The 23,391-nt window shown below is 46.1% G+C and overlaps 1 protein-coding gene across 1 annotated transcript; it reads right to left on the reverse strand.

Annotated features, from left to right (window-relative positions):
• Positions 1-10,396: 10,396 nt before the first annotated feature.
• On the reverse strand, positions 10,397-14,562 carry NUPR2 (nuclear protein 2, transcriptional regulator). Its single transcript, XM_068268583.1, has 2 exons — positions 14,242-14,562; positions 10,397-10,742 (listed from the first exon to the last, which is right to left on the reverse strand). The coding sequence occupies exon 1, from the start codon at positions 14,486-14,488 to the stop codon at positions 14,258-14,260; it is 231 nt and encodes a 76-aa protein (XP_068124684.1). The 5' UTR covers positions 14,489-14,562; the 3' UTR covers positions 10,397-10,742; positions 14,242-14,257.
• Between the last annotated feature and the right edge of the window lie 8,829 nt (positions 14,563-23,391).

Raw genomic sequence — 23,391 nt, forward strand, 5'->3', positions numbered from 1 at the left:
CACGGATACATTTTTAAAACAAGTGTGAACCGGCCAGTTAGCAGAACAGCATTCAATCAGTTAAACCCAGCACTTTGTCCTGCCATAGGCCATTCAGCTTAATGTTAGGTACACATGGGACAATTTTCTGGCAGATTTACCAGCCAGATCGATTTTTTCCAACTTCTATGGAAATCGATCCGAAAATCGATCGAAATTCGGATCGGATATGTTGGAAAAAAAATCGATCTGGCAGGTAAATCTGCCAGAAAATTGTAACGTGTGTACCTAGCATTGGAGCTGCATCCAGACTGGAGATAACATCTTTGTTTACATTTCGATGTTGTTACATTTGTGTGTAACAACTGAAAATGCTCTCTGAGAAGCTGTCTCTGCTTCAAGCATACACACAGTTCACAACAGCTTACTAGAAGATTTTAGAATATAATAAAAAACAGCTTGAATAAAATGCAATGGCAGCTTTCAGAGCACAAAAACTGTACATTGGGAACTTGTAATTTGTAAACAGGCAATATCACTTGTGCACAAAATCAAATATGGTAACTGTATAGGGGAATAAAAAGTAGGAAAACTGTTTTTTATTGAATGTTATGTCAGAGTTTCAGACACTTTAACTAAAAATCAGTGGATAAAATGTACATGTCAAAAACAGATGAGATGCGACTAAAAAAAAAAATTGCACCAAAACAGCAGAACGAGAACAACATCAGAAATTCCATCATGCTTTGCACAGCAACAGGGGAAAAATGCCCGGGCTTTTTTCTTCTGTGTAGCTAAAAATGAGCCTTGCGTAAGAAAAACAAAGTTCTGAAGCTGTGAAACTGTTAAAGAAACACCAAGCCTTTTCAGTGCTGCTGAGTAGATTTTTAGTCTGGTTAAGTAATTTTGTAGACAACAAAGAGTACAGGCGCTATCTTCACATAGCAAGAAGTTTTGAATCATGATGATACCATTTATTGGCTAACTTAGAGATGGATAAACAGTGAGCTTTCGACTTATAAAAAGCCTTCGTCGGACTGGTTCTTCACATAGATGGGGAATTAAATTTATGAGCTGCCATGGATCACCAATCCACAACGGTCACAAAATACAAGCGATTAAACGGCCGGTTCACATGGGCTTCTGCCGGGGTGTCAGTCAAATGCCTTTCTGCAAACGTGTAGAAAAGCATTTGACTGCTTCTGTTATTTTTCACCCCCTCTGGGGGGGAGGGGGGTGTAGATGTAGCAGTGAAGCAACCCTGGAAATAGCATGTTGCTTCCAGGGTCAGCTGAAGTAGTGGGAAACGACAGTACATGCGCAGTGTTTACCAACTGTTTTGTAACTTTTTTTTGGGGGGGGGTGCAAAGCTGCACTGTAACCTGGCTGTGAACTGAGACACACAGGCTGGAGCACAGAGCTTCACAGAGCACAGAACTGTTCTATGTAAATGTCATATTTTCTTCATATAAATCATGAACCGATGAAAAAAAGCCTTTGTATTGCTATTTGCTAGTAATTACTGAAAATACAGGTCATTCTCAAAAAAATAGCATATTGTGATAAAGTTCTTTATTTTCTGTAATGTACTAATAAACATTAGACTTTCATATATTTTAGATTCATTACACACAACTGAAGTAGTTTAAGCCTTTTATTGTTTTAATATTAATGATTTTGGCATACAGCTCATGAAAACCCAAAATTCCTATCTCAAAAAATTAGCATATCATGAAAAGGTTCTCTAAACGAGCTATTAACCTAATCATCTAAATCAACTAATTAACTCTGAGATTCCTGAGGCTTTTAAAAACTCCCAGCCTGGTTCATTACTCAAAACCGCAATCATGGGTAAGACTGCCGACCTGACTGCTGTCCAGAAGGCCATCATTGACACCCTCAAGCAAGAGGGTAAGACACAGAAAGAAATTTCTAAACGAATAGGCTGTTCCCAGAGTGCTGTATCAAGGCACCTCAGTGGGAAGTCTGTGGGAAAGAAAAAGTGTGGCAGAAAACGTTGCACAATGAGAAGAGGTGACCGGACCCTGAGGAAGATTGCGGAGAAGGACCGATTCCAGACCTTGGGGGACCTGCGGAAGCAGTGGACTGAGTCTGGAGTAGAAACATCCAGAGCCACCTTGTACAGGCGCGTGCAGGAAATGGGCTACAGGTGCCGCATTCCCCAAGTCAAGCCACTTTTGAACCAGAAACAGCGGCAGAAGCGCCTGACCTGGGCTACAGAGAAGCAGCACTGGACTGTTGCTCAGTGGTCCAAAGTACTTTTTTCGGATGAAAGCAACTGTTGCATGTCATTCGGAAATCAAAGTGCCAGAGTCTGGAGGAAGACAGGGGAGAGGGAAATGCCAAAATGCCTGAAGTCCAGTGTCAAGTACGCACAGTCAGTGATGGTCTGGGGTGCCATGTCAGCTGCTGGTGTTGGTCCACTGTGTTTTATCAAGGGCAGGGTCAATGCAGCTAGCTATCAGGAGATTTTGGAGCACTTCATGCTTCCATCTGCTGAAAAGCTTTATGGAGATGAAGATTTCATTTTTCAGCACGACCTGGAACCTGCTCACAGTGCCAAAACCACTGGTAAATGGTTTACTGACCATGGTATTACTGTGCTCAATTGGCCTGCCAACTCTCCTGACCTGAACCCCATAGAGAATCTGTGGGATATTGTGAAGAGAAAGTTGAGACGCAAGACCCAACACTCTGGATGAACTTAAAGGAGTCATCAGGCAACATGTTACAAAATGAGTGCTATTTACCTGGGGCTTTCTCCAGCTCCAAGCTCCCAGGACGTCCCTCGCCGCAGCTCTGAAGCCAGCCGTTCGCAGGAGCTCCGACCCGGCCCCCAGAGATGACGTCAGAGCGACCTTGAGGTCGCTCTGTACTGCTCCTGCGCGAGCGGCGCTGTCAACCTGCGCAGTCTGCTCCGGCCCACGTGGCGGTGATTGAAAGCGCCGCTCTCGCAGGCGCAGGACAGAGCGACCTCGAGGTCGCTCTGACGACATCGCCGGGGACCGGGTCGGAGCTCCGGCGAACAGCTGGCTGCAGAGCTGCGGCAAGGGACTTCCTGGGAGCTTGGAGCTGGAGGAAGCCCCCGGTAAGTAGCACTCATTTTGTAACATGTTGCCTAATGACTCCTTTAAAGAGAATCTGAAGCCAGATTAAAAATGGCTTTTTAGCTTATATTCAGCAGGGGCATGTTTGCCCCTGCTAAAACGCCGCTATCCTGCGGCATAACGAGGGGTCTTTACCCCCCAAAACCCCTCCATGGTGCCCGGGGAGCACTTCCGTGTGAGGCAGGGCTATGAGCCGCAGCCCTGCCTCACACGCGCCTGTCAGCCGCGGATCTCCGCCTCTCCCCCACCCCTCTCAGTCTGCCTTCGCTGAAGGGCGGGGAGAGGCGGAGATACGCGCTGACAGACGCGTGTGAGGCAGGGCTGCAGCTCACAGCCGTGCCTCACACAGAAGCACACAGGGGCAGCAAAATCCACGACCAAGAAAGTAGTGGATTTTGCAGGGGAGATTTGGGGGGAAAGACCCCTCGTTATTGCGCGGGATAGCGGCGTTTTAGCAGGGGCAAACATGCCCCTGCTGAATATAAGCTAAAAAGCCATTTTTAATCTGGCTTCAGATTCTCTTTAACCCTCCTGGCGGTTCAATTTTTTTGCCAAATAGGCAGAAATCCTTTTTTTAAAAATGTTTTTTTTTTGTTTCATGTAAAGCTACCAGAGTGGTAGCTACATGAAACACCACTAGAGGGCGCATGTGTCCCTCTAGTGCGATCGTTGCCGGCATCAATAGCAAACAGGGGAACGTGTATAATGCCCTGTTTGGCTTCTCCTGTCGCCATGGCGACGATCAGAATGACGTCAGACGCCTCCGATCCAGCCCATAGCGCTGCCTGGAACTCATTGGTCCGGGCAGCGCAGGACTCTGGCGGGGGGGCCCCTCTTCCGCCGCTGCGTGCGGGCGATCGCCGCAGGGAGGCGGCGATCAAGCTGTACGCGCAGCTAGCAAAGTGCTAGCTGCGCGTACAGCACTTTAAATGGGGCAAATCGCCCCACCAGGGGCTGAGATATCTTCCTGCGCGGCACAGCTTACCGCCAGGAAGGTTAAGGCCGCTATCGAAGCATCCTGGGCCTCCATAACACCTGAGCAGTGCCACAGGCTGATTGCCTCCATGCCACGCCGCATTGAAGCAGTCATTTCTGCAAAAGGATTCCCGACCAAGTATTGAGTGCATAACTGAACATAATTATTTGAAGGTTGACTTTTTTTGTTTTAAAAACACTTTTCTTTTATTGGTCGGATGAAATATGCTCATTTTTTGAGATAGGAATTTTGGGTTTTCATAAGCTGTATGCCAAAATCATCAATATTTAAACAATAAAAGGCTTGAACTACTTCAGTTGTGTGTAATGAATCTAAAATATATGAAAGTCTAATGTTTATGAGAACATTACAGAAAATAATGAACTTTATCACAATATGCTTATTTTTTGAGACGGACCTGTATATGTGGCATTTAGAATTCAAGTAAATTTTGATAGCTGTCTTTTAATGAGCATGCATATCAGCTCATAAAAGTGCTGTATAACTTTACTATGCTCATTAATGCATTTGAGTCCTGTGTGCTAGAACTTGCAATATACAGTAAATTGCTTTATGTTATGTTTTTACCTATGAAGATTAAATGCTTTTTATTTTGAGACATTAGCTGATTTGATATTTTATCTCTGTGGTGGTGGCCACTATTGTGTGTTTTGTTTGAGCACTGGTGGATACAGGAAACATCTTTATCAGAGTGTGGGAAATCTTCATACTTTGATGCAACGCTGAGGATTTGATTGCTTCGCTAATGCTGGGAATACACGGGTCGATTTTGCCCCTCGATTCCACGGCCGATCGTTTTCCGCACTCGATTCTGTGGGCGATTCTCTTATCTTCCATTAGTTTTTCTCATCTTTTCCCATTGTCCTCCATGCAGAATCGAGCGCGGAAACGATCGGGCGCGTGATCGGACATTATCTATCGAGCCATCTAAATGGCTCAGAATCGACCCGTGTATTCCCAGCATTAAGGTAATGTCCAATTCTTGCAATTGCACCATGCAATTTTCCTGTCAGATTCTCAGGAAATTTCCCTTCTCTTCCACTCAAGAAAGGGATGCTGGAAATGATCAAACAATGGGAAATTTCCTGTAGATCTGACAGTAAAATTGCATGATATGTACCAGTACCAGGCATTAGGGCTGCCTCTATTCTCCACCAATATTGCAACAAGTCACCCTAGTGGAAAAAGACTCACCTAGCATCTATTCTATGATCACAGTAGCACACAAGAGTACAGGGAATTAACCAGGCTCCCCTTGCCTTTTCTGGCACTTAAGGGGCCCATACACTCAGCCGATTTTCTGGCCGATCAATCGATCCCGATCGGACGATCGATCGATCGCAAATCGGTTGGCCAATCGACCGATCGATGGCTGATTTCGATCGATTTCGATGGATTTCCATCGAACTGGCAGGGTGGAAAATTTTGGTCGATCTGATGAGATTGCTTATTAGTTTGCATTGGCCTTAATGGAAATCTGATGGCAAAAAAATGCCATCAGATCGAATTTCAATAGATTTCAAACTGAAATCAATTGGATTTCTATCCTGGTAAAAAATGTTCTAAAAACGCATCAGATAAATCATTAGATGCATTTCTTATCGATCTGCTGCCAATCTGACGAGTGTATGGGCACCTTTACTCCACTTCTCCACGCCTAAAGCATAAACAACCTCTTGATTATGTCCTCTTCCTGGGTTATCTTATAACTTTCTTCAACACACACATCACCTCAAAATAGCAGAAGCCCCTCATTGCACAATATTGTCTTAAAAACTTAAAAGCTTTATTAAAAATGAACACGCACATGTAGCTACAGAGTAAAATGGCTTTTGGAAGGATTGACAGCGGGCTTCCACCTCGCGCGGTCTCCCGGGCCGACTGCCGTGTTGTGTTCCTTAACCTATTGCGTTACGCTTAGAGTGACGTCATGTAAACAAACTCATGGCCGCCATCTTGTGGCCAAAAAGTAATACTACAACTGAAAATAAAAATAAATTAAAATGAACACACATTTACATTATAAATCTATTGTTTACCCCACACCCTCCCAAAACTACCCAAATAAAATGTTTACTATAAAAAAAAACCATAACAATAAAAAAAAAAAACATGTAAATATTTACTTAAGGGTCTAAACTTTTTAAATATCAATGTAAAGATGAAATATTTCTATTTTTTTTTTAATTTTAAACTTGTTAATAGTGATAGATGCAAAATGGAAAAAATGCACCTTTATTTCCAAATAAAATATTGTCGCCATACATTGCGATAGGGACATAATTTTAACGGTGTAACCGGGACATATGGGCAAATACAATACGTGAGTTTTAATTATGGAGGCATGTATTATTTTAAAACTATAATGGCTGAAAACTGAGAAATAATGAATTTTTCCATTTTTTTCTTATTCTTCCTGTTAAAATGCGTTTACAGTAAAGTGGCTCTTAGCAAAATGTACCCCCCAAAGAAAGCCTAATTGGTGGCGGAAAAAACAAGATATAGATCAGTTCATTGTGATAAGTAGTGATAAAGTTATAGGCTAATGAATGGGAGGTGAACATTTCTCACGTGAAAACCACGGAACCTGAATAGGTTAAGCTGTATCCTGTCACTGGCCGTCCCTTCTAGCATACTCTCCCTCCACTTCGTACAGCGATTCATTCCGGCGTCCTCATGCTTGCTTGTCTAGACTCCTCCCAATCGATTTTGTCATCCACTATGACTCAGTCAGGGGATCCTAGATGAGCAAGCACGAGGACACGCATGCCTGTTTGGACGTTTTAATGTGCAACCAGTGGGACATTTTAATCTGATTGTTTTTAACCAGACTTGATTTTATTTTTGTTTATTGGCTAGGAAGTCCATATTGGATATCTTCTTTAACCACTTGAGGACCCAGCCTTTACCCCCCTTTAAGGACCAGCGCTGTTTTTTGTGATCTGTGCTGGGCGGGCTCTGCAGCCCCCAGCACAGATCAGGTTGCATGCTTATTTTGCCTCACGGGAAGGGTTTTTAAACCCTCTAACTTGGCTCACCACCGTAGTGGGTAAAATTAATTGCAGCAAAACATGAGGAAAAATTCAATAATAATATTTATTGAGCTACAATCCTGTTATAATAATTATCTAGGCTTGCAGAATCATAGTTACATTGTATTTGAGTAATTAGTGAACATCATTATTATTTCTTACCAAGTATTGCGAAATCACCCAGAGAAGATCAGGGGACCTCAGCGACCTCGGAGGGGAAATACTTGGCTACACCTACAGACGGCATGTCTGCTTGTCCTTCGAAAGCCCCCAACTCGAAAGCATTTTCCCTCCTTTATATAGACAGAATTCAATGTCTGCGCAGGCGCAGAACATGTTTCATCCATGCAACTGTGCAGATAAGGGTGTGTGACCGCCATGTGCTCGTTTCATTGCGCCTGTGCAGACAAGGCACATGACTGCGTGATCACAACGTGCTTTAGAGGTGTCGCAGAACACGTGCTTATGTGAGAACTTTGCACAATATCTCATATTTTGAGATAGCAAGATTCCCATGGTCAGTATCCCATGAGAATGAAAAAACATGTTTACTAAAATAACCACTAGTGTTGTGACTAGCAGCATTTCATGGTCAGTCTTCCATGAGAATATAGCAACACTCTCATGGTCAATCTTCCATGAGAGTGTTACCAGTTTTTGATGGGAATGAACACATTTGTGTTATTTTATAACTGCCAGTGTTGTAATGAACTATCATACCACATCCAGTACTTATAAAAGAAGCTAACATATATACCGTGAACAGTAATCTCTTATCAATCAATCAGACATTCATGTCACTTTTGTATCTCAATGCTGAGCGATCAGATCGCCTCCCTTTTTTCCCCCCTATGGGAATGATGTGCAGGGGGGGTCTGATCGCTCCTGCCGGCTGGCATGTTGCGAGGGGGGGGGGGGGCACCTCAAAGCCTCCCTCCGCGGCGAAATTCCCCCCCTCTCCTACCTGTCCCACCTGGTGATCGGGGCTGCACAGGACGCTATCCGTCATGTGCAGCCTGTGACAGGATGTCCTCTGTCACATGGCGGCGGTCCCCGGCCGCTGATTGGCCGGGGATCGCCGATCTGCCTTACGGCGCTGCTGCGCAGCAGCACCGTTCAATGTAAACAAAGGAGACAAACATCTCCTGCGTTTACATTTAGTCTGCGAGCCGCGATCAGCGGCTCGCAGGCTATTCACGGAGACCTGCTCCGTGATCTAACAGGAAACGGCCGCTCGCGCGAGCGGCCTTTCCTGAATAATTAGGGAGGCTGGTCCTCCAGCTACCACTTTGCCGCCGCACGGTATGAGTTTGCGGTCGGCAAGTGGTTAAAGAGAACCTGAGCTGAAAATAATAATTCAAAATAACCATACACAGGTCATACTTACCTCCTGTTCAGTCTACTCCTCAATCTCTTTCTCCTCTCCTGCATCCCATTTGTCCACTGTGATCAATGTGATCTCCGTCCTCCATTTTGAAAATGGCCATTACCCCATAACAGCTTCCTGTTAAAATTTAATACCACCCACTTAAGCCATAGGGAAACATGGACATTACCTTGCACATTCAGTTGTAACTGACAGCTGCTGATATATAACTGACAGCAAATGGTATATTTCAGTTCTGACAAAATATTGTCAGAACTGGAAGGGATCACTGTAAGAAGAAAATGGTAAGCTTCTGAGAGGAACTGGCAGTAAGGTTAGTATGTAATATTCATTTGCAGCTACGTCATGTGTTTATATTAAATAATTTTACTCGCTTCAGGTTCCCTTTAAAGCTGATGCACACTGTATAAACATACTGGGTCACTGACTGTGTATGAGGTGATAACCCTTAGGGATATTACGGTAAGTGTGTAATACATGTATTCTGAATGGAAGCGCTGTATTTAAGATATTTTATATAGGCATTAGGGCTGGTTTACAGTGGCAGCAGTGCGCCACGGGTCCAACCATATTCCGTGCCTTTCTCCATGTAATGGCAATGGATCTGCTGCAAAATAAAAATGCATGCAGCGGTGCATTCTGCTCTGCAACAGATGTGTTGCCATTACATTGTATCGGCAACACATATGGTTGACAACTCATGCGCAGCACATTATTATTATTGACCTGTATCTAATTATTGCACTATATTATCATTTGGATATATACATTTTGATCAGGGTGATATTTTTTTCAATGGGTTGTTACTTTTCACTGCCCAATCAAATGGCTGTGCATGTTTACCATGCTATAGTTTGCTTGCATTTAAAAAACACACAAGAAAAGTGAGACAAGATGTGCTGTCTCACACTATATATGCCATAATAATACAATTCAATAACATTTGTAAAGTGATTTTCTCCCCAGGACTCAAAGCGCATAGATATGTCTCATATCAATACATAGTTGCAGGGTGGACTGTTTTACAGAGAGGACCTGAAGTGAAGAAACTCGCTTTAAATTTGATACATATCTAAGCAGAGGGATGGTTCTGGATAACAAAGAGCCTTTTCAGTCCATGGTCTGTCCTTTCATTCTTGCGCCACCCCGTTGAAGTTATTCGACCTGATAAGTCAATGGCAGGCACAAGTCTATTGCGCAGGCACAAGTCAAGGCACATGCGTGTGTCGTACAGATGCGCTCGTCTACAGAACTACTCTGGGAAGAGAGTAGATTTGAAGGCTGCCCAAGGAGTACTAAAGTCCTAGCAGGTCAAATAACTTCAATTGAGGACAACACAGGAACCACAGGATGGATAAAGCAGGCTCTCTGGTGAGTGTAGTGGCAAGTGTGAAATCTGATGTCCCTTATGAAGTACTAGACAAACCTGTTTGCCCTGAAGAAGGGACCTCTGTGTCCCAAAACCTTGACTTATTGTCTGCATAAATGAAGCATTTGAAAAATTGAGGAAGTGCCAAGCTTGCTATTTAACTGATTAGGCACCAATCTTTTTTCACTTCCTGATCACTGTGATTGGCTCACAGTGATCAGGCAGTTAGGAGCCAATGAAAATGGCTCCTGAGTGATGCCCGGAACTCTGTTGTCTTTAGACAGCGGAGATCTGTGCCTGCGGGGAATGTGCTATTTGGTCCCATGCTCAAGAGCTATCGGTGTTAAAAGTACGCCACACCAGGCTTAGGCAGCCACAAGTGCAGTGTAGTTTTAACTATTAGGGGTCCCAAAGCAGTTAAAGATGTCACGAAGGGAAAAGGCGCAGCCCCCACCCTGCAGTCACTGGGGCTATTAGTATGCCCCGCAAGAATACACTTAATAGTTAAAATTGTAAACATTTTTTATTGGTTTGAATACAATACATTTACTCAATATATACGATACTTTAAATCAATACTGTATACAAAGCCTAATACATAACTATTGAACAATGGAGATGATTAAAACCACCATTCCATTTGGTAAAGCTCCATTAGCAATGTTTGGCAATGCATTTGCAGCATATTAAACACAAGCAGAAATGAAGATGCAGGGGTAGCCTACAACACTGGCTTGTAGAGGTAAAACCAAAGATGCATTCTTCCATAAGGCAAGGTTTACTTTTTAATTTACACAACCACAAAAGCACCAGAGGCAAGAGGAGGTCAGCTGAGGCGTAGGTCAAATACCTAGAAGAGAAATGAGAATAATAAAGTGTATGCCAGTCACAAAAAAATGGGACAGTACAGATTTTAAGATTCAAATCCAATAGACAAATATTAGTAGAAAACAAATATCATTCAAGGACTGCTATAGTGAAAAATTGAAAAAAATGTAAAATACTATAAATGCATAACAGTTGTATAATTTGTCACAGAGTAAAATATATAATTAATTACTCTTGTCCTATATTGCTGTCACAGTTAAAGTGAACGTGAAATCTTGCACGGGACACAAGGAAAACAACAGAAATTTTTCATTACTGTGCGTTGGGGTGCGTTACAGGCTGCTCTAACGTGCGCCTGTAATGTCCCACTGTGAAAGCAGTCTTAAACAAAAAAACATTTCTTTGTTACAACCGATACAAATCCCAAAATAAATCTGCACGGTTTCTACTTCCTGATTCATGGAAGCAGACCTATTGTTTACAGCCTGTGCTCTCAAATGGGCTTATCTGCCATAGGCCGTCATGTGACACGGGGGGGGGGGGGGGGGGAATCATATTACAACTAGTGATTAGACACAAATGAGGGTGAATTAGACAGGCTAAACTCTTTAAATACATACAGGGTGCCCCCCCCCCCCCCGTGTCAACATGAGTGCCCATGTTGCATTACATTGTAACTCTGCACCTGAAGATAGCGTACTGCATGCAGTACTTTGTATGCGGCTAAGTCGCGTTAGACTGTTTGCACATGCTCAGTAATGTTGGGGAGGAGGGTAGAGCGGCCGGGCACATGGCTAATTAATATTCACTGCACAGTGTGACGTGCAGTGTTTACTTCCTGGAGCGGCCACTCTGTGCGGTGATTGGCTGGCAGGACCACGTGATGCCGCATGCGTCCAAGAGTACGCATCACGGACGCCAGAGTGAGCTGCACAACACGGCTCAGTCTGACGTCCACATCCAGCACCACCAGGCGTTGCGTTAGGGGCACGTTATGCGACCATAACGTCCCCTAAAACGCAACGTCCTGGTGGGAAAGAAGCCTAAAGGTTATTATGCTGTTGTGTATCTTTTAGAGCAGAGAGGAGTTCTGAGTTCAGGTCCACTTTAAGCAGTAAAAATCGGACAGATCTGGGGATCTCTGGTTTTCTTGTCCTTGGAAATACTCAGGATGCGAGTACTTCTGAAGTTTCACGAGAACTCCTGGAGAAGTATTCGGGTCACATAACTTCAGCAGGGGGACAGTGGTGGACTGAATGCATGGGGAAAGGAAGGGAAGGCTCTATGGAATCTAGAGACTTACCTCACCATTTGTTTTTTTTTAGGTGACTTTTGTTTTACTTTAACCTCCTTAGCGGTAACCCCGTGCTGGACACGGGGTAAGCCGCCGCGGAGGATTCCTCAGGCCCTGCTGGGCCGATTTGCATATTTTTTTTTTCAAACACGCAGCTAGCACTGTGCTAGCTGCTTGTTGCGATTGCCGCAGCCGATGCGCCGCAACCCACCGCGATACAGGCCCCCCGTATACCCCTTGCACAGCCTGGCCAATCGCCGCCAGGCTGCGCTATGGGGTGGATCGGGACTCCCTGTGACGTCACTCCGTTCGTCGCCATGGCGACGGGGGAAGCCCTCAAGGAGTTCTGAGTTCAGCTCCACTTTAAAAAACTTGTTCTTGTCCCTAGACACTGCATCGGCCCCGGTCTGAGGGGGTATTTTGGGCAACAGTAATGCCCCCCTAAACTAGCCTATGCTTATGTTTATACTTGCTTGGCTGACAGTAACCCAGCAGAAGGTGTTCAGTTAATCTACTTTATGTTCTATGTTTTTTGTTATGGTTTTTGACCTGAGACAGTATGTGAAGTGCATAGACAGAACTGTTTAGCCCCCTGCAGTGTTACATAATCCCCACCACCATCAGTTGCAAGGATATGTACTAGATGGCTGTACGGTGTATGGCTGCACTGAAGAGAGGAATGAGGACCTGTCCCACTAATAGAGCAGGTAAATTAACAGGTTTCACTGCTGCTATTCTGCAAGTCTTCTGTATTCAAAACACACACAATGGCAAAGGTTATGAAGGCTACTGTTACGCCATTCCTGAGGCTAAATAAAGATAATGTAAAGGTTATGAATGCATGCTTATTATTTATCTCATCAGAAACTTGGTGGACTCTTATTGTGCCTAGCCTTCCCTCCAACTAGTATCATTTGGAGTGCGGTGCATGCACGATCCACTCCTCGCACCCTCGTAAATGAAACTCCTGAATGGCTGTGCACAGTACCGTAGCTGAGGTCTTGGCCATGTGTGATTTGGAAACATCAGTAATTGAGCATGCCTATTATGCTGGTACACGTTACGTTTTTCGTGCAATTTTCGAACCTGATCGTTTTTTTCCGCTTGATTCTGCATTCGATTCCGTGAACGATTCTCTTATCTTCGCTCGTTTTTCTTATCTTTTTCACTTGTATGAGAAATCGAGCCCAGAATCGATCGGGAGTAATATCGGACATGAGGGATTTTATCAATCAGATCCATCTATCGCACGGAAAATCGTACCGTGTGTACCCAGCATTATGCTCCCAGCAGCATTTGCTACATAGAGTGTGCACAAAGAGAGTGCAGGCAGTAGACAGAATGGGCGCTACAGCAGCAGGGAGGGGAAGCCAGCCACAATAAAGGATGATATAAAGAATTAGGCTGTATTCATAACTAGCACCTTATTTCACTTTAAAGTGTACTGCAGCTGATGACCTATGAAAAATCGATACTTACCCGGGGCCTCCTCCAGCTCCATAAGCACGTGTGAGTCCCACACCGTCTTCCCGCGGTCTGCTATTCACCTGCAATAAGCCCCGGTAACTTGCTCAGTTGCGTCCAGTCTGGGTCTTCTGTGCATGCACGGACCTCCCACGCATGCGCAGAAGACCCAGACTGACGCAACTGAGCAAGTTACCGGGGCTGGCAGACCGCGGGTGGACAGCATGGGACTCACACGTGCTTATGGGGCTGGAGGAAGCCCCGGGTAAGTATCAGTTTTTCATAAGTGATCAGCTCTGGTTTACTTTAAGGGAACTCAAAGCGATCCGAGTACCATATACATAAATATATATTTAAAGTGTACCTGAGATGGGCGATTAGCATTAAAATATACATATCTAGGGCTTCCTCCAGCCCCCTCCGGCCTGATCATTCCCACAGCATCCGCTACTCCCTCTCTGTTCGCCTGCAACAGGCCCTGGAAAATCTGTCAGTCGGGGCCATTCAACGCATGCGCAGTCTGGCCAGGCGCGCTCCCGTCTCTCTCCCGTTGCAGGGAGCGATCTGCGCCTGCACAGAACGCTCCAGGCGACGTGAACGTGGCAGGAGCATGCATACAACCGAGTTGTGCATGTGCAGCCATATTTTAACGCTAACCCATTTTGGCTTTGGGGGAGAGGGGGGGGGGGGGGTCAGTGCAGAATTAAATTAAAGTCTGACGCCCCCTATTGGTGTGCTAAACCCACAAAACCAGGTCAGTTACCGGTAGTAGACGCTTTTTAGTTAGAGGAGCTTCGGCTTCTGCGGCGTTTAATCTCGCTGTTGTGCAGCTTTTCTTCAATCTTCCTTTCATGGCCTGCAGGCACGTGACGGTTTCCGTTCTGTTCTATCTCCTTCTTGGTCCTGCCTTTGCCCCCTGCCCCGCAGCCATATTCCCGCAGGTTGTAGTACTCATACTCATCATAGTGATCCTGCTCAAACACAACAAGACTCTCCACGTCTGCAGACATGACGGCGAGCAGAAGCGTATACAGCGAGAGCTCCGATCCCCCAACAGCTGCTGCACTGTAAACACAGAATAGCGCTTCACTATTGGCTGAATTTGATGCTTCAGTCACTGATAGGCGGGTGTCCTGCTCTCTCCACCAATCAGACGGATGGCTTACTGAGCACTCCCCGGTGACTGGACGGCAGTCTGTTTTGGTGACGTTTCTTGGATGTGCTGTTATTGCTGTTGGTGGAAGGGAGGGGAGAATAGCGGACCTACTGAGCAGTATAAAAAACATTTGTCCTTTATGGTAACACCGGATATTGGTCCTCGGTTTTATGGGTTATTCAGAGCAATACTACTCGTGGATGTGTGTTGTGCAATAGCTGAATTAATTTGCATATATTCAGCAGTGATGCACTGGGCGACATCTCAAGCTCACTCCAACCTGAATTATAGCAAATTCTTTCTGTTTTAAGAAAGCAAACTTTTGTATACATAGCATTTTAGTAAGTGGGCTTTTAAGACCATTGTAGCCCCTCACACACTCCAGTGAGTTCTGGTTCACCATGAGCTTGCTGTTTAGTCTGTACCTCATAAACTGAATGATGAAATTAGTATCTGCACCTTCCTTTGGAAAATTCCACTTTGTACATTTGTCAAATCATGGGAAACCTAAATGAACCAGAAAGTTTTTGCTTGCAGCAATTTGGTCGCAACTGCTAATTTGTAAGAAATAGGGTACACCGCACAAAAATGCTTTCCACACCACCAACTTAATTAGGTTTAGTAAAGTTAATTAATTGCAGTATTTGTATTTGTATAGCGACTCAAATCGGTTGCGAGGCAGCCACTAGGAGCGCACTCAGTAGGCAGTAGCAGTGTTAGGGAGTCTTGCCCAAAGAGCTCCTTACTGAATTACTGGCTTACTGAACAGGCAGAGCCGAGATTCGAACCCAGGTCTCCTGTGTCAGAAGCAGAGCCCTTAACCAGTACACCATCCAGCCACACACAGCCAAGTTGCACACAAGAGATGGGAAGTCTGGATTTTCAATGATTCGGATGATTCAAATCGGATCATTGAAAAGATCCGGATCTTTGATCCGAATCTCGAATCATTTTACTAGGGAAGCATTCTGGGGGTGAAATGACTAGCAGGACAGGACTTTCCCTGCAGTGGACAGAGAAGGGGAGGGGGTGGACAGAGAAGGGCAGGGAGTGGACAGAGAAGGGAGGAGGTGGACGAAGAGGGGTGAGCAGAGAGCAGAAATGTTTTTTGCACACATTACCCACATGTTGCAATCTTATGCTTTAAATATATTTCACCTATATGTTCATCTGTATACTCTGAATGCAAACGTCTCACAGTGAAAGAAAGCATTCCCCAAAGCATTCCCAGAAGTTAAGTGCAGCTGTTTAGAGCAAAGTGCAGGAGGATCATATTGCACTGCAATCACAGTGCCTGCCCTGTCATTCTAGCCCAGCACGCTGTCTACAAAGTTACTGAGCTGTGCTTCTGAGCCAAAACTTTCCCATTTGTTCACTATGCACAACTACGGAACATACAGCCTATAATGAGCAGCACATTACAGCCAGTACGTGTGCTCTACACATATCTGGCAGTGGCACCGATGTCCCCTCTCTCTCATCTACCTGTCCCTGTGCAAGGCTGGCTCCCCTCCAACTGAGCAATCCATCTCTGCTCTGCTTCCAGGACCCGCTGAGAGGGGGGGGGGGGGGGGGGGGGGCTCCTGGCTCCACCCCCTTTATGAACAGAATCGTTCATTTTGATTATTTTTTGATTATTCGGATGATTCGACTCACAAAAGATATTTGGATCAAAGATCCGAATCATTCATGATCTGGACAACACTATTGCACACAGCCCGAAGTCCAGAGAGTGAGGGTCCTTGGGCTTGATTCATCAACCTGTGCTGCTTTAATAAGAGGAGCACAAGCTCATTGCACAATATGCTATGGTAGCATTGCGCTGGTAACTTACGTGTGCTTGTAACTAATGGCCGCTCGACTTGTCCTGCCCTGAGCCGCTTCAGGTCCAGTGGCTTTCTAGGACGTGATCCCGGCGCTTTGACTGGCCCAATAGACTGCCTGTCAAGTGACTATAGGCTGCCTGCCAAGCTGTCTATAAAACCACTGGACCCAAAGGGACTCAGGGCCGGACGAGTGAAGCGGGCGTTAGTTACAAAGAGCCCCGTTAATTATAGGTGTGCACTATGCTGCACTGATGCAGCATAGCGTGCGCTGATCTCGCGCTCCTCTCATTAAGCTACGCTGCTTTAGCAGCCCAACTTGATGAATCAAGCCGCTGCTGTGCAATTTTAGTGTTTTTGTCCCCCTCTTGGTCCCCTATTTCTTACAAATTAGTAGACACGACCAACTTGTCATGAGCAGAAAGCGGCTGTTGGTCTATGAGATCTACGACTGGATCCCCTCAACTAGATTAGCACCCTCGATTTTTTGAAAAAGTGCTGTGAGTGCTGGGGCGCGCTAGAAATTGCAAAGGAAATCGCTTAAGTGCTTTTGTTGTGATTTTTGCAGCAGTTTCCAGAGTGTTTTCTGTCGATTTTGAAGCATTTTTTGAATGTATTGCTAGTGGTTTGTATTGTGATTTCCATTAACACAAGGCTGTATGGGTACAGCACGTGGTTTTGGGCAGAAAAGCACTGCAAAATCACTTTGTACAGCAATTGAAATGCAAAAAGGCTAGGTTCACAGTGGGAACGCAGCAGGATGGAAAAGCAGTGCCACATGTTATCTGCTCATTGTGAAGCGTACAGTCAACGAAAATAATGCTTCACCACCACTGTTAAAGCATGAATTTTGCGGTAACGCACTACATGCAGTGTGTTACCATGCCACACCACATTATACAACATTATACTGCACCATACTGTGAACAAGTGGTGCATTGCAGTGCGGCAAGCCACGTTAAAATATGGCCATTACGCTGCAATGCACCACTGTGAACCTAGCTTCAGTCATATTCATAAATAAGCTTCTTCAGCTACTTCCACACTGGCTTGTTTCAATAGACAACATAATTATATTGCTAATGCTATGCAATTATATTGTAACTAGTAAAAAGGCCCACACGTTAAAAAACGGGCTCTTGGTCACAGCCGCTACCCCCCCCCCCCCCCCCTGCAATGCGTGCACATACGCGTCCTGCTTGCTCGTTCCTCACCACTGTCTAAGGCAGGGAACACACTTGTCTTTCAGTTTTCTGCGCGTGTTTTCCTGCATACTTTTTCTGCACACCAAGTGTGTTTCTTGCAGGAAAACGCGTGCGTTTTTTCACAGCAGCTGATGTAATTGAGAGAAAACTGACAAAATGTGCAGAATCATGATGCAGAATGTCAGTTTTTTTTCTGGGTCACACTTGTCTTTCAGTTTCTACACTTTTCAGAAAACTGAAAGACAAATGTGACCTCTACCTTACAACAGCTAATATAATTTATAGAGAAAACTGACAAATTGCACAAGATGTCAGTTTTTTTTCTGCGTGCGAAATCTACATTCAAGTGTGACCTAGCTCATTGATGAACATGACTTCTCAGTTGAAAACAGTTTTTTTGTGCAGAAAACGCGCACGAAAACAGTAGGGGTCACACTTATCGGCTTTCGTACGCTTGACCTAGCTCATTGATTAACATGACTTCTCAGTTGAAAACAGTTTTTCTGTGCAGAAAACGCGCACGAAAGCCCACAAGTGTGACCCCTGCCTAAGTGTGTACTAGCCCATTGATTAACATGAGTTCTCAGTTTTTCTGTGCAGAAAATGCGCACGAAAAAAGTAGGGGTCACACTTATCGGCTTTCATACGCTTGACCTAGCTCATTGATTAACATGACTTCTCAGTTGAAAACAGTTTTTCTGTGCAGAAAACGCGCACGAAAGCCGACAAGTGTGACCCCTGCCTAAGTGTGTACTAGCCCATTGATTAACATGAGTTCTCAGTTTTTCTGTGCAGAAAACACGCACGAAAACAGTAGGGGTCACACTTATCGGCTTTCGTACGCGTTTTCTGCACAGAAAAACTGACTTCAACTGAGAACTCATGTTAATCAATAAGCAAGGTCACACTTTAACCTCCTTGGCGGTAACCCCGTGTGTGACACGGGGTAAGCCGCCGGAGGGTGCCGCTCAGGCCCTGCTGGGCCGATTTACTTAATTTTTTTTTTGCTGGACGCAGCTAGCACTTTGCTAGCTGCGCCAGCACCCCGATCGCCGCCGCCGCGCGCCCGATCGCCGCTATCCGGTGCGGCGCGCGGCCCCCCCCCCCCAGACCCCGAGCGCTGCCTGGCCAATCAGTGCCAGGCAGCGCCGAGGGGTGGATCGGGACTCCCAATGACGTCCCGACGTCGCTGACGTCGGTGACGTCATCCCGCCCCGTCGCCATGGCGACGGGGGAAGCCCTCCAGGAAATCCCGTTCTTTGAACGGGATTTCCTGATCGCCGGAGGCGATCGGCGGGGCTGGGGGGATGCCGCTGAGCAGCGGCTATCATGTAGCGAGCCCTCGGCTCGCTACATGATAAAAAAAAAAAAAAATTTAAAAAAAACTGTTGCGCTTCCCCCTGGCGGTATTTTTCATACCGCCAAGGGGGTTAATGCAGATTTCGCATGCAGAAAAAAAAAACTGACATCTTGCGCAATTTGTCAGTTTTCTCTATAAATTACATTAGCTGCTGTAAGGCAGGGGTCACACTTGTCTTTCAGTTTTCTGCAAAGTGTAGAAAACTGAAAGACAAGTGTGACCCCTGCCTCAGTATACAGTATGCACACAGGGAGCTGCTTGCTTGGCAGTTGGAAAAAGCTGTTATTTCCCACAATGCAATGAGAACCTCTGTGAACCACACACAGCAAACTGTCAGATCCGGCCCTGTGTCCTAACTGCCCTGTCTGCGCACATGCTCAGTACAAAAAAGCCAGGGCCACACAACCATTCAGTTGATGACGCAGGGACACTTGCATTTTATTGCATAGGATGGTATGTTCACATTCCCTATGCTTCCATGTCATAACACTTGGGTAGATGCCCCGCCCACTCTACCCCATAGGATCACGTAATTATTATTATTTATTTATTATTATTATTATTTATTTATTTGTTGTATTTATAAAGCGCCAACATATTACGCAGCGCTGGACATTAATTTAGGTTACAGACAATATTTAGGGGTGACAAACAGCAATATGACAATACAGGAATACAAGAAAACCAGATCACACAGCACAGTATGAGTACAAGGTAATGCTTAGTCAGTCACTGGATGGGAGCATGGAGTTAGGCAAGTTAGGTTCACTCAAATGCATAGCATGGGTGCACAGTAATAGAGGTGCATGATCAGGTAGGACACAAAAGGAGTGAGGACCCTGCCCAAAGGCTTACAATCTAGAGGGAGAGGTAGGGACACGAGAGGTAGGGGACCAGAGTTCGGCTGTGGGTTTAGAGCAATTGTGAGGGGTGGTAGGCAAGAGTGAAAAGGTGAGTTTTGAGGGCCTTCTTGAAGGTGTTGAAGGAGGGGGCTGCCCTAATGGGTGGAGGTAGGGAGTTCCATAGTGTCGGAGCGGCTCTTGAGAAATCTTGGAGGCGTGCATGGGACTGGGTGATGCGGGGGACGGTCAGGCGAAGTTCATTGGAGGAGCGGAGTGAGCGGCTTGGTGTGTATCTCTGAGTAAGATCAGAAATGTAGGTTGGACAGGTTTTGTGGATGGATTTGTAGGTCAGACACAATATCTTGAATCTGATTCTGGACTGGATAGGAAGCCAGTGGAGGGATTCACGGAGGGGAGCCGCCCTGGTGGAGCGATGGGAGGAGTGGATAATTCTGGCAGCCGCATTCATGATGGACTGCAGTGGGGCTATTCGGGTCTTAGGGAGTCCAGACAGAAGGGCATTGCAGTAGTCGAGGCGGGAAATTATGAGGGCATGGATGAGGAGTTTGGTGGTGGCAGGGGTCAGGAAAGGGCGAATCTTACAGATGTTACGAAGGTGGAAGTTGCAGGACTTTGTGAGGTTTTGGATGTGGGGAGTGAAGGAGAGTGCGGTGTCCAGGGTGACACCCAGACAGCGGGCTTGAGAGGTAGGGTGAATAGTAGTGTGGTTAACAGTGACCTGCACATCTGGGAGGTCCAGGGATGACCGGGGTGGGAAGATCATAAATTCAGTTTTGTCTAGATTTAGTTTTAGGAACTTAGCGGACATCCAGGAGGAGATGGCAGATAGGCAGGAGGAGACCTTGTCCATGGTAGTGGTGGATATGTCAGGGGTGTGGAGATAGATTTGGGTGTCATCTGCATACAGATGATAGTTAAAACCCATGGAGGAGATAACCTTGCCAATGGAGGATGTGTATAGGGAGAACAGTAGGGGGCCAAGGACCGAGCCTTGGGGGACTCCCACTGAGAGGTGGTTGGGGGTGGACGAGGACTCATTGAAGGAGGTCGTGAAGGAGCGGTTGGAGAGGTAGGATGAAAGCCAGGTCAGGGCGAGATCGTGAATGCCCATGGATTGGAGGGACTGGAGGAGTAGGGGATGATCTACTGTATCAAAAGCTGCTGAAAGGTCAAGGAGGAGGAGAATGGTGTATTTACCTTCAGCTTTAGCTAAGGCAAGGTCATTGACCACTTTGGTGAGAGCCGTTTCGGTTGAGTGGGCAGGCCGAAATCCAGATTGCAGTGGGTCTAGTAGTGAGTTGGCATTGAGGTACTGGGTCAGGCGTTTGTGAACCAGACGCTCAAGGAGTTTTGAGGCGAAGGGGAGGAGGGAGATCGGGCGGTAGTTGGAGGGTAGCGAGGGGTCGAGGGAGGGTTTCTTGAGCAGAGGCAGTACAGTGGCCTGCTTGAAGTCTGAGGGGAAGGTGCCTGTGGATAGGGAGAGGTTAAACATGGTAGTGAGGACTGGGGCCAGATCGGTGAAGTGAGGCTGAAGTAGATCAGAAGGGATAGGGTCAAGGGGGGAGGTAGTGGTATGGGAAGTCTGCAGTAGGTGGTTGACCTCCTCAGTGGTAGTAGGAGTGAAGGAGGTGAGGGGAGGATAGGGTGGAGAAGGAGTAGGTTGTGAGCAGGTGGGAGGTGAAGATTGAAGATTGGATATTTCCTGACGGATGGAGACTATTTTGTTGGTGAAGTGGGTGGCTAAATCTGTGGCAGAGAGGGAGGAAACAGAAGGTGGGGGTGTGGGTTTAAGCAGGGAGTTGAAGGTGCTAAAAAGACGCCGGGGATTGGAAGCTTGTGCTCCGATGAGCTTGGTAAAGTATTCCTGCTTCGCATGAGCAAGGGCAGTGTGGAACTGCTGCAGGTTAGTCTTGTACTGTAGGAAATCCTGGTTTAGTCGAGTTTTCCGCCATTTTCGTTCAGTGGCGCGTGTTTCCCTCTGGAGGTTGCGAGTATGGGTAGTGCGCCAGGGCTGGCGGTTAGGGGGTCGGTTGCGGCGGAATATTGGTGGGGCAGCTTTCTCTAGGGCTGATGAGAGAATTTGGTGATACTGGGCTGCAGCAAGATTAGGACAGGTTAGGGTGGGGAGAGTGGAGGATAGGCCATGGAGGGAGTCAGCAAGGACGCCAGGGTTGAGCTTGCGTAGGTCTCGCTGCCATCGACCAGGTGGGTGGGCGGGTAGTTTGGAGGTGCCTTCCGTGAGGAGGTTGAAGGCGAGAAGGTAATGGTCTGAGGGTGGAAATGGTGCGATGTCGAGGTCTGCAATGGTGGTGGATTTAGTGAATATAAGGTCGAGAGTGTGACGTGCAGTGTGAGTGGGGGCGTTGGTGTGTTGTACTAGGCCATGTGAGTTGGCTATGGTGAGTAGCCGGGTCGCAACAGAGTTCTTGGGTTCATTGATGGGTATATTGAAATCCCCGAGGATAATGGTGGGGAGGTCAGAGGAGAGGATGTGTGGGAGCCAGGAGGCAAGGTATAAATTATAAATTTTAACAGCTCCTCCTCCCCCCCAGTCTTTTTTTTCCTCGATCTCACCTCACCCCACTGGATCCACTGCTTGGGGCAAGGTTTGCCTATCATTTTTTATTATATTTTTGTTATGCCCTACCTGGCCGCTTAAATAGTGGCTTATTGTTTTTTATGACCATATATGCTATAAATTAGTAAGGTCCCCTCATCTTGGCTGATCTTTGAGGGAGGCTATGGAAATATATACAGTCTAAAGGACTATTGTTTTCCGCTTGCAGCCGCTTCCGTATAACGCCGGATTAATAGCATTAAATATGCTAAGTATGGGCGCATTTTGGGCGCAGTGGGAGTTTAATCACCTGTCTTCTCTTCGCTTCCTTCCCAGCTATGACCTAGAGTTCCGAGTGGGGCGCATACGTCACATCCGGATGACGCACTTCCGCCCACTGCCACCGCTCGATACGGAAGCGGGGTAGTATGGGGCAGGCGGAAGCTAACGGTCTCCAGGGCAACAGGTCTCGCTCGAGACTATTGGAGCCTGGCGTCCAGGGGGCGGCGTTCCAGGCAAGGAGGAGGTATTTAGAGCAAAACAGCATGGCGTGCGGCGGCCATAGAAGTTTGCTGGTGCGGTGGACACTGCTGTTTCGTCTCCTAGCCATGGAGGATCCTGCCACTAATCCTGCCACTAATCCTACTGATGAGAATATTCCTACCCCGCAACAATGTAAGTGTGCTTTGATGTTTTAAAGGAAAAGGAAAAAGAAAGTAGGGAGAAAAGATGTTCTATTAGAATATAGGGAGTCTCTAGGATATAGCTTTACATGTACTTATCTATTTTTCTTTTCATTTCGTCAGCTACTTCTGCTGCTACTTTTACTCCCACTGCGCCACCATTAGATCAGCGTCGGGAAAGGTATGGGCAGTAAGGTAGGTTCTTTTTTTTTTTCCCGAATGTTATTATTTTCAAAGAACCTGAACGAAGTCTCTTGTTTTGTTTT

This window comes from Hyperolius riggenbachi, chromosome 2, assembly GCF_040937935.1.
Source record: "Hyperolius riggenbachi isolate aHypRig1 chromosome 2, aHypRig1.pri, whole genome shotgun sequence".
NCBI lineage: Eukaryota > Metazoa > Chordata > Amphibia > Anura > Hyperoliidae > Hyperolius > Hyperolius riggenbachi.

Excerpts from the sequence above, each read along its gene's own strand:
- NUPR2 (XM_068268583.1), bottom strand. The coding sequence starts at position 14,488 with ATGTCTGCAGACGTGGAGAGTCTTGTTGTGTTTGAGCAGGATCACTAT.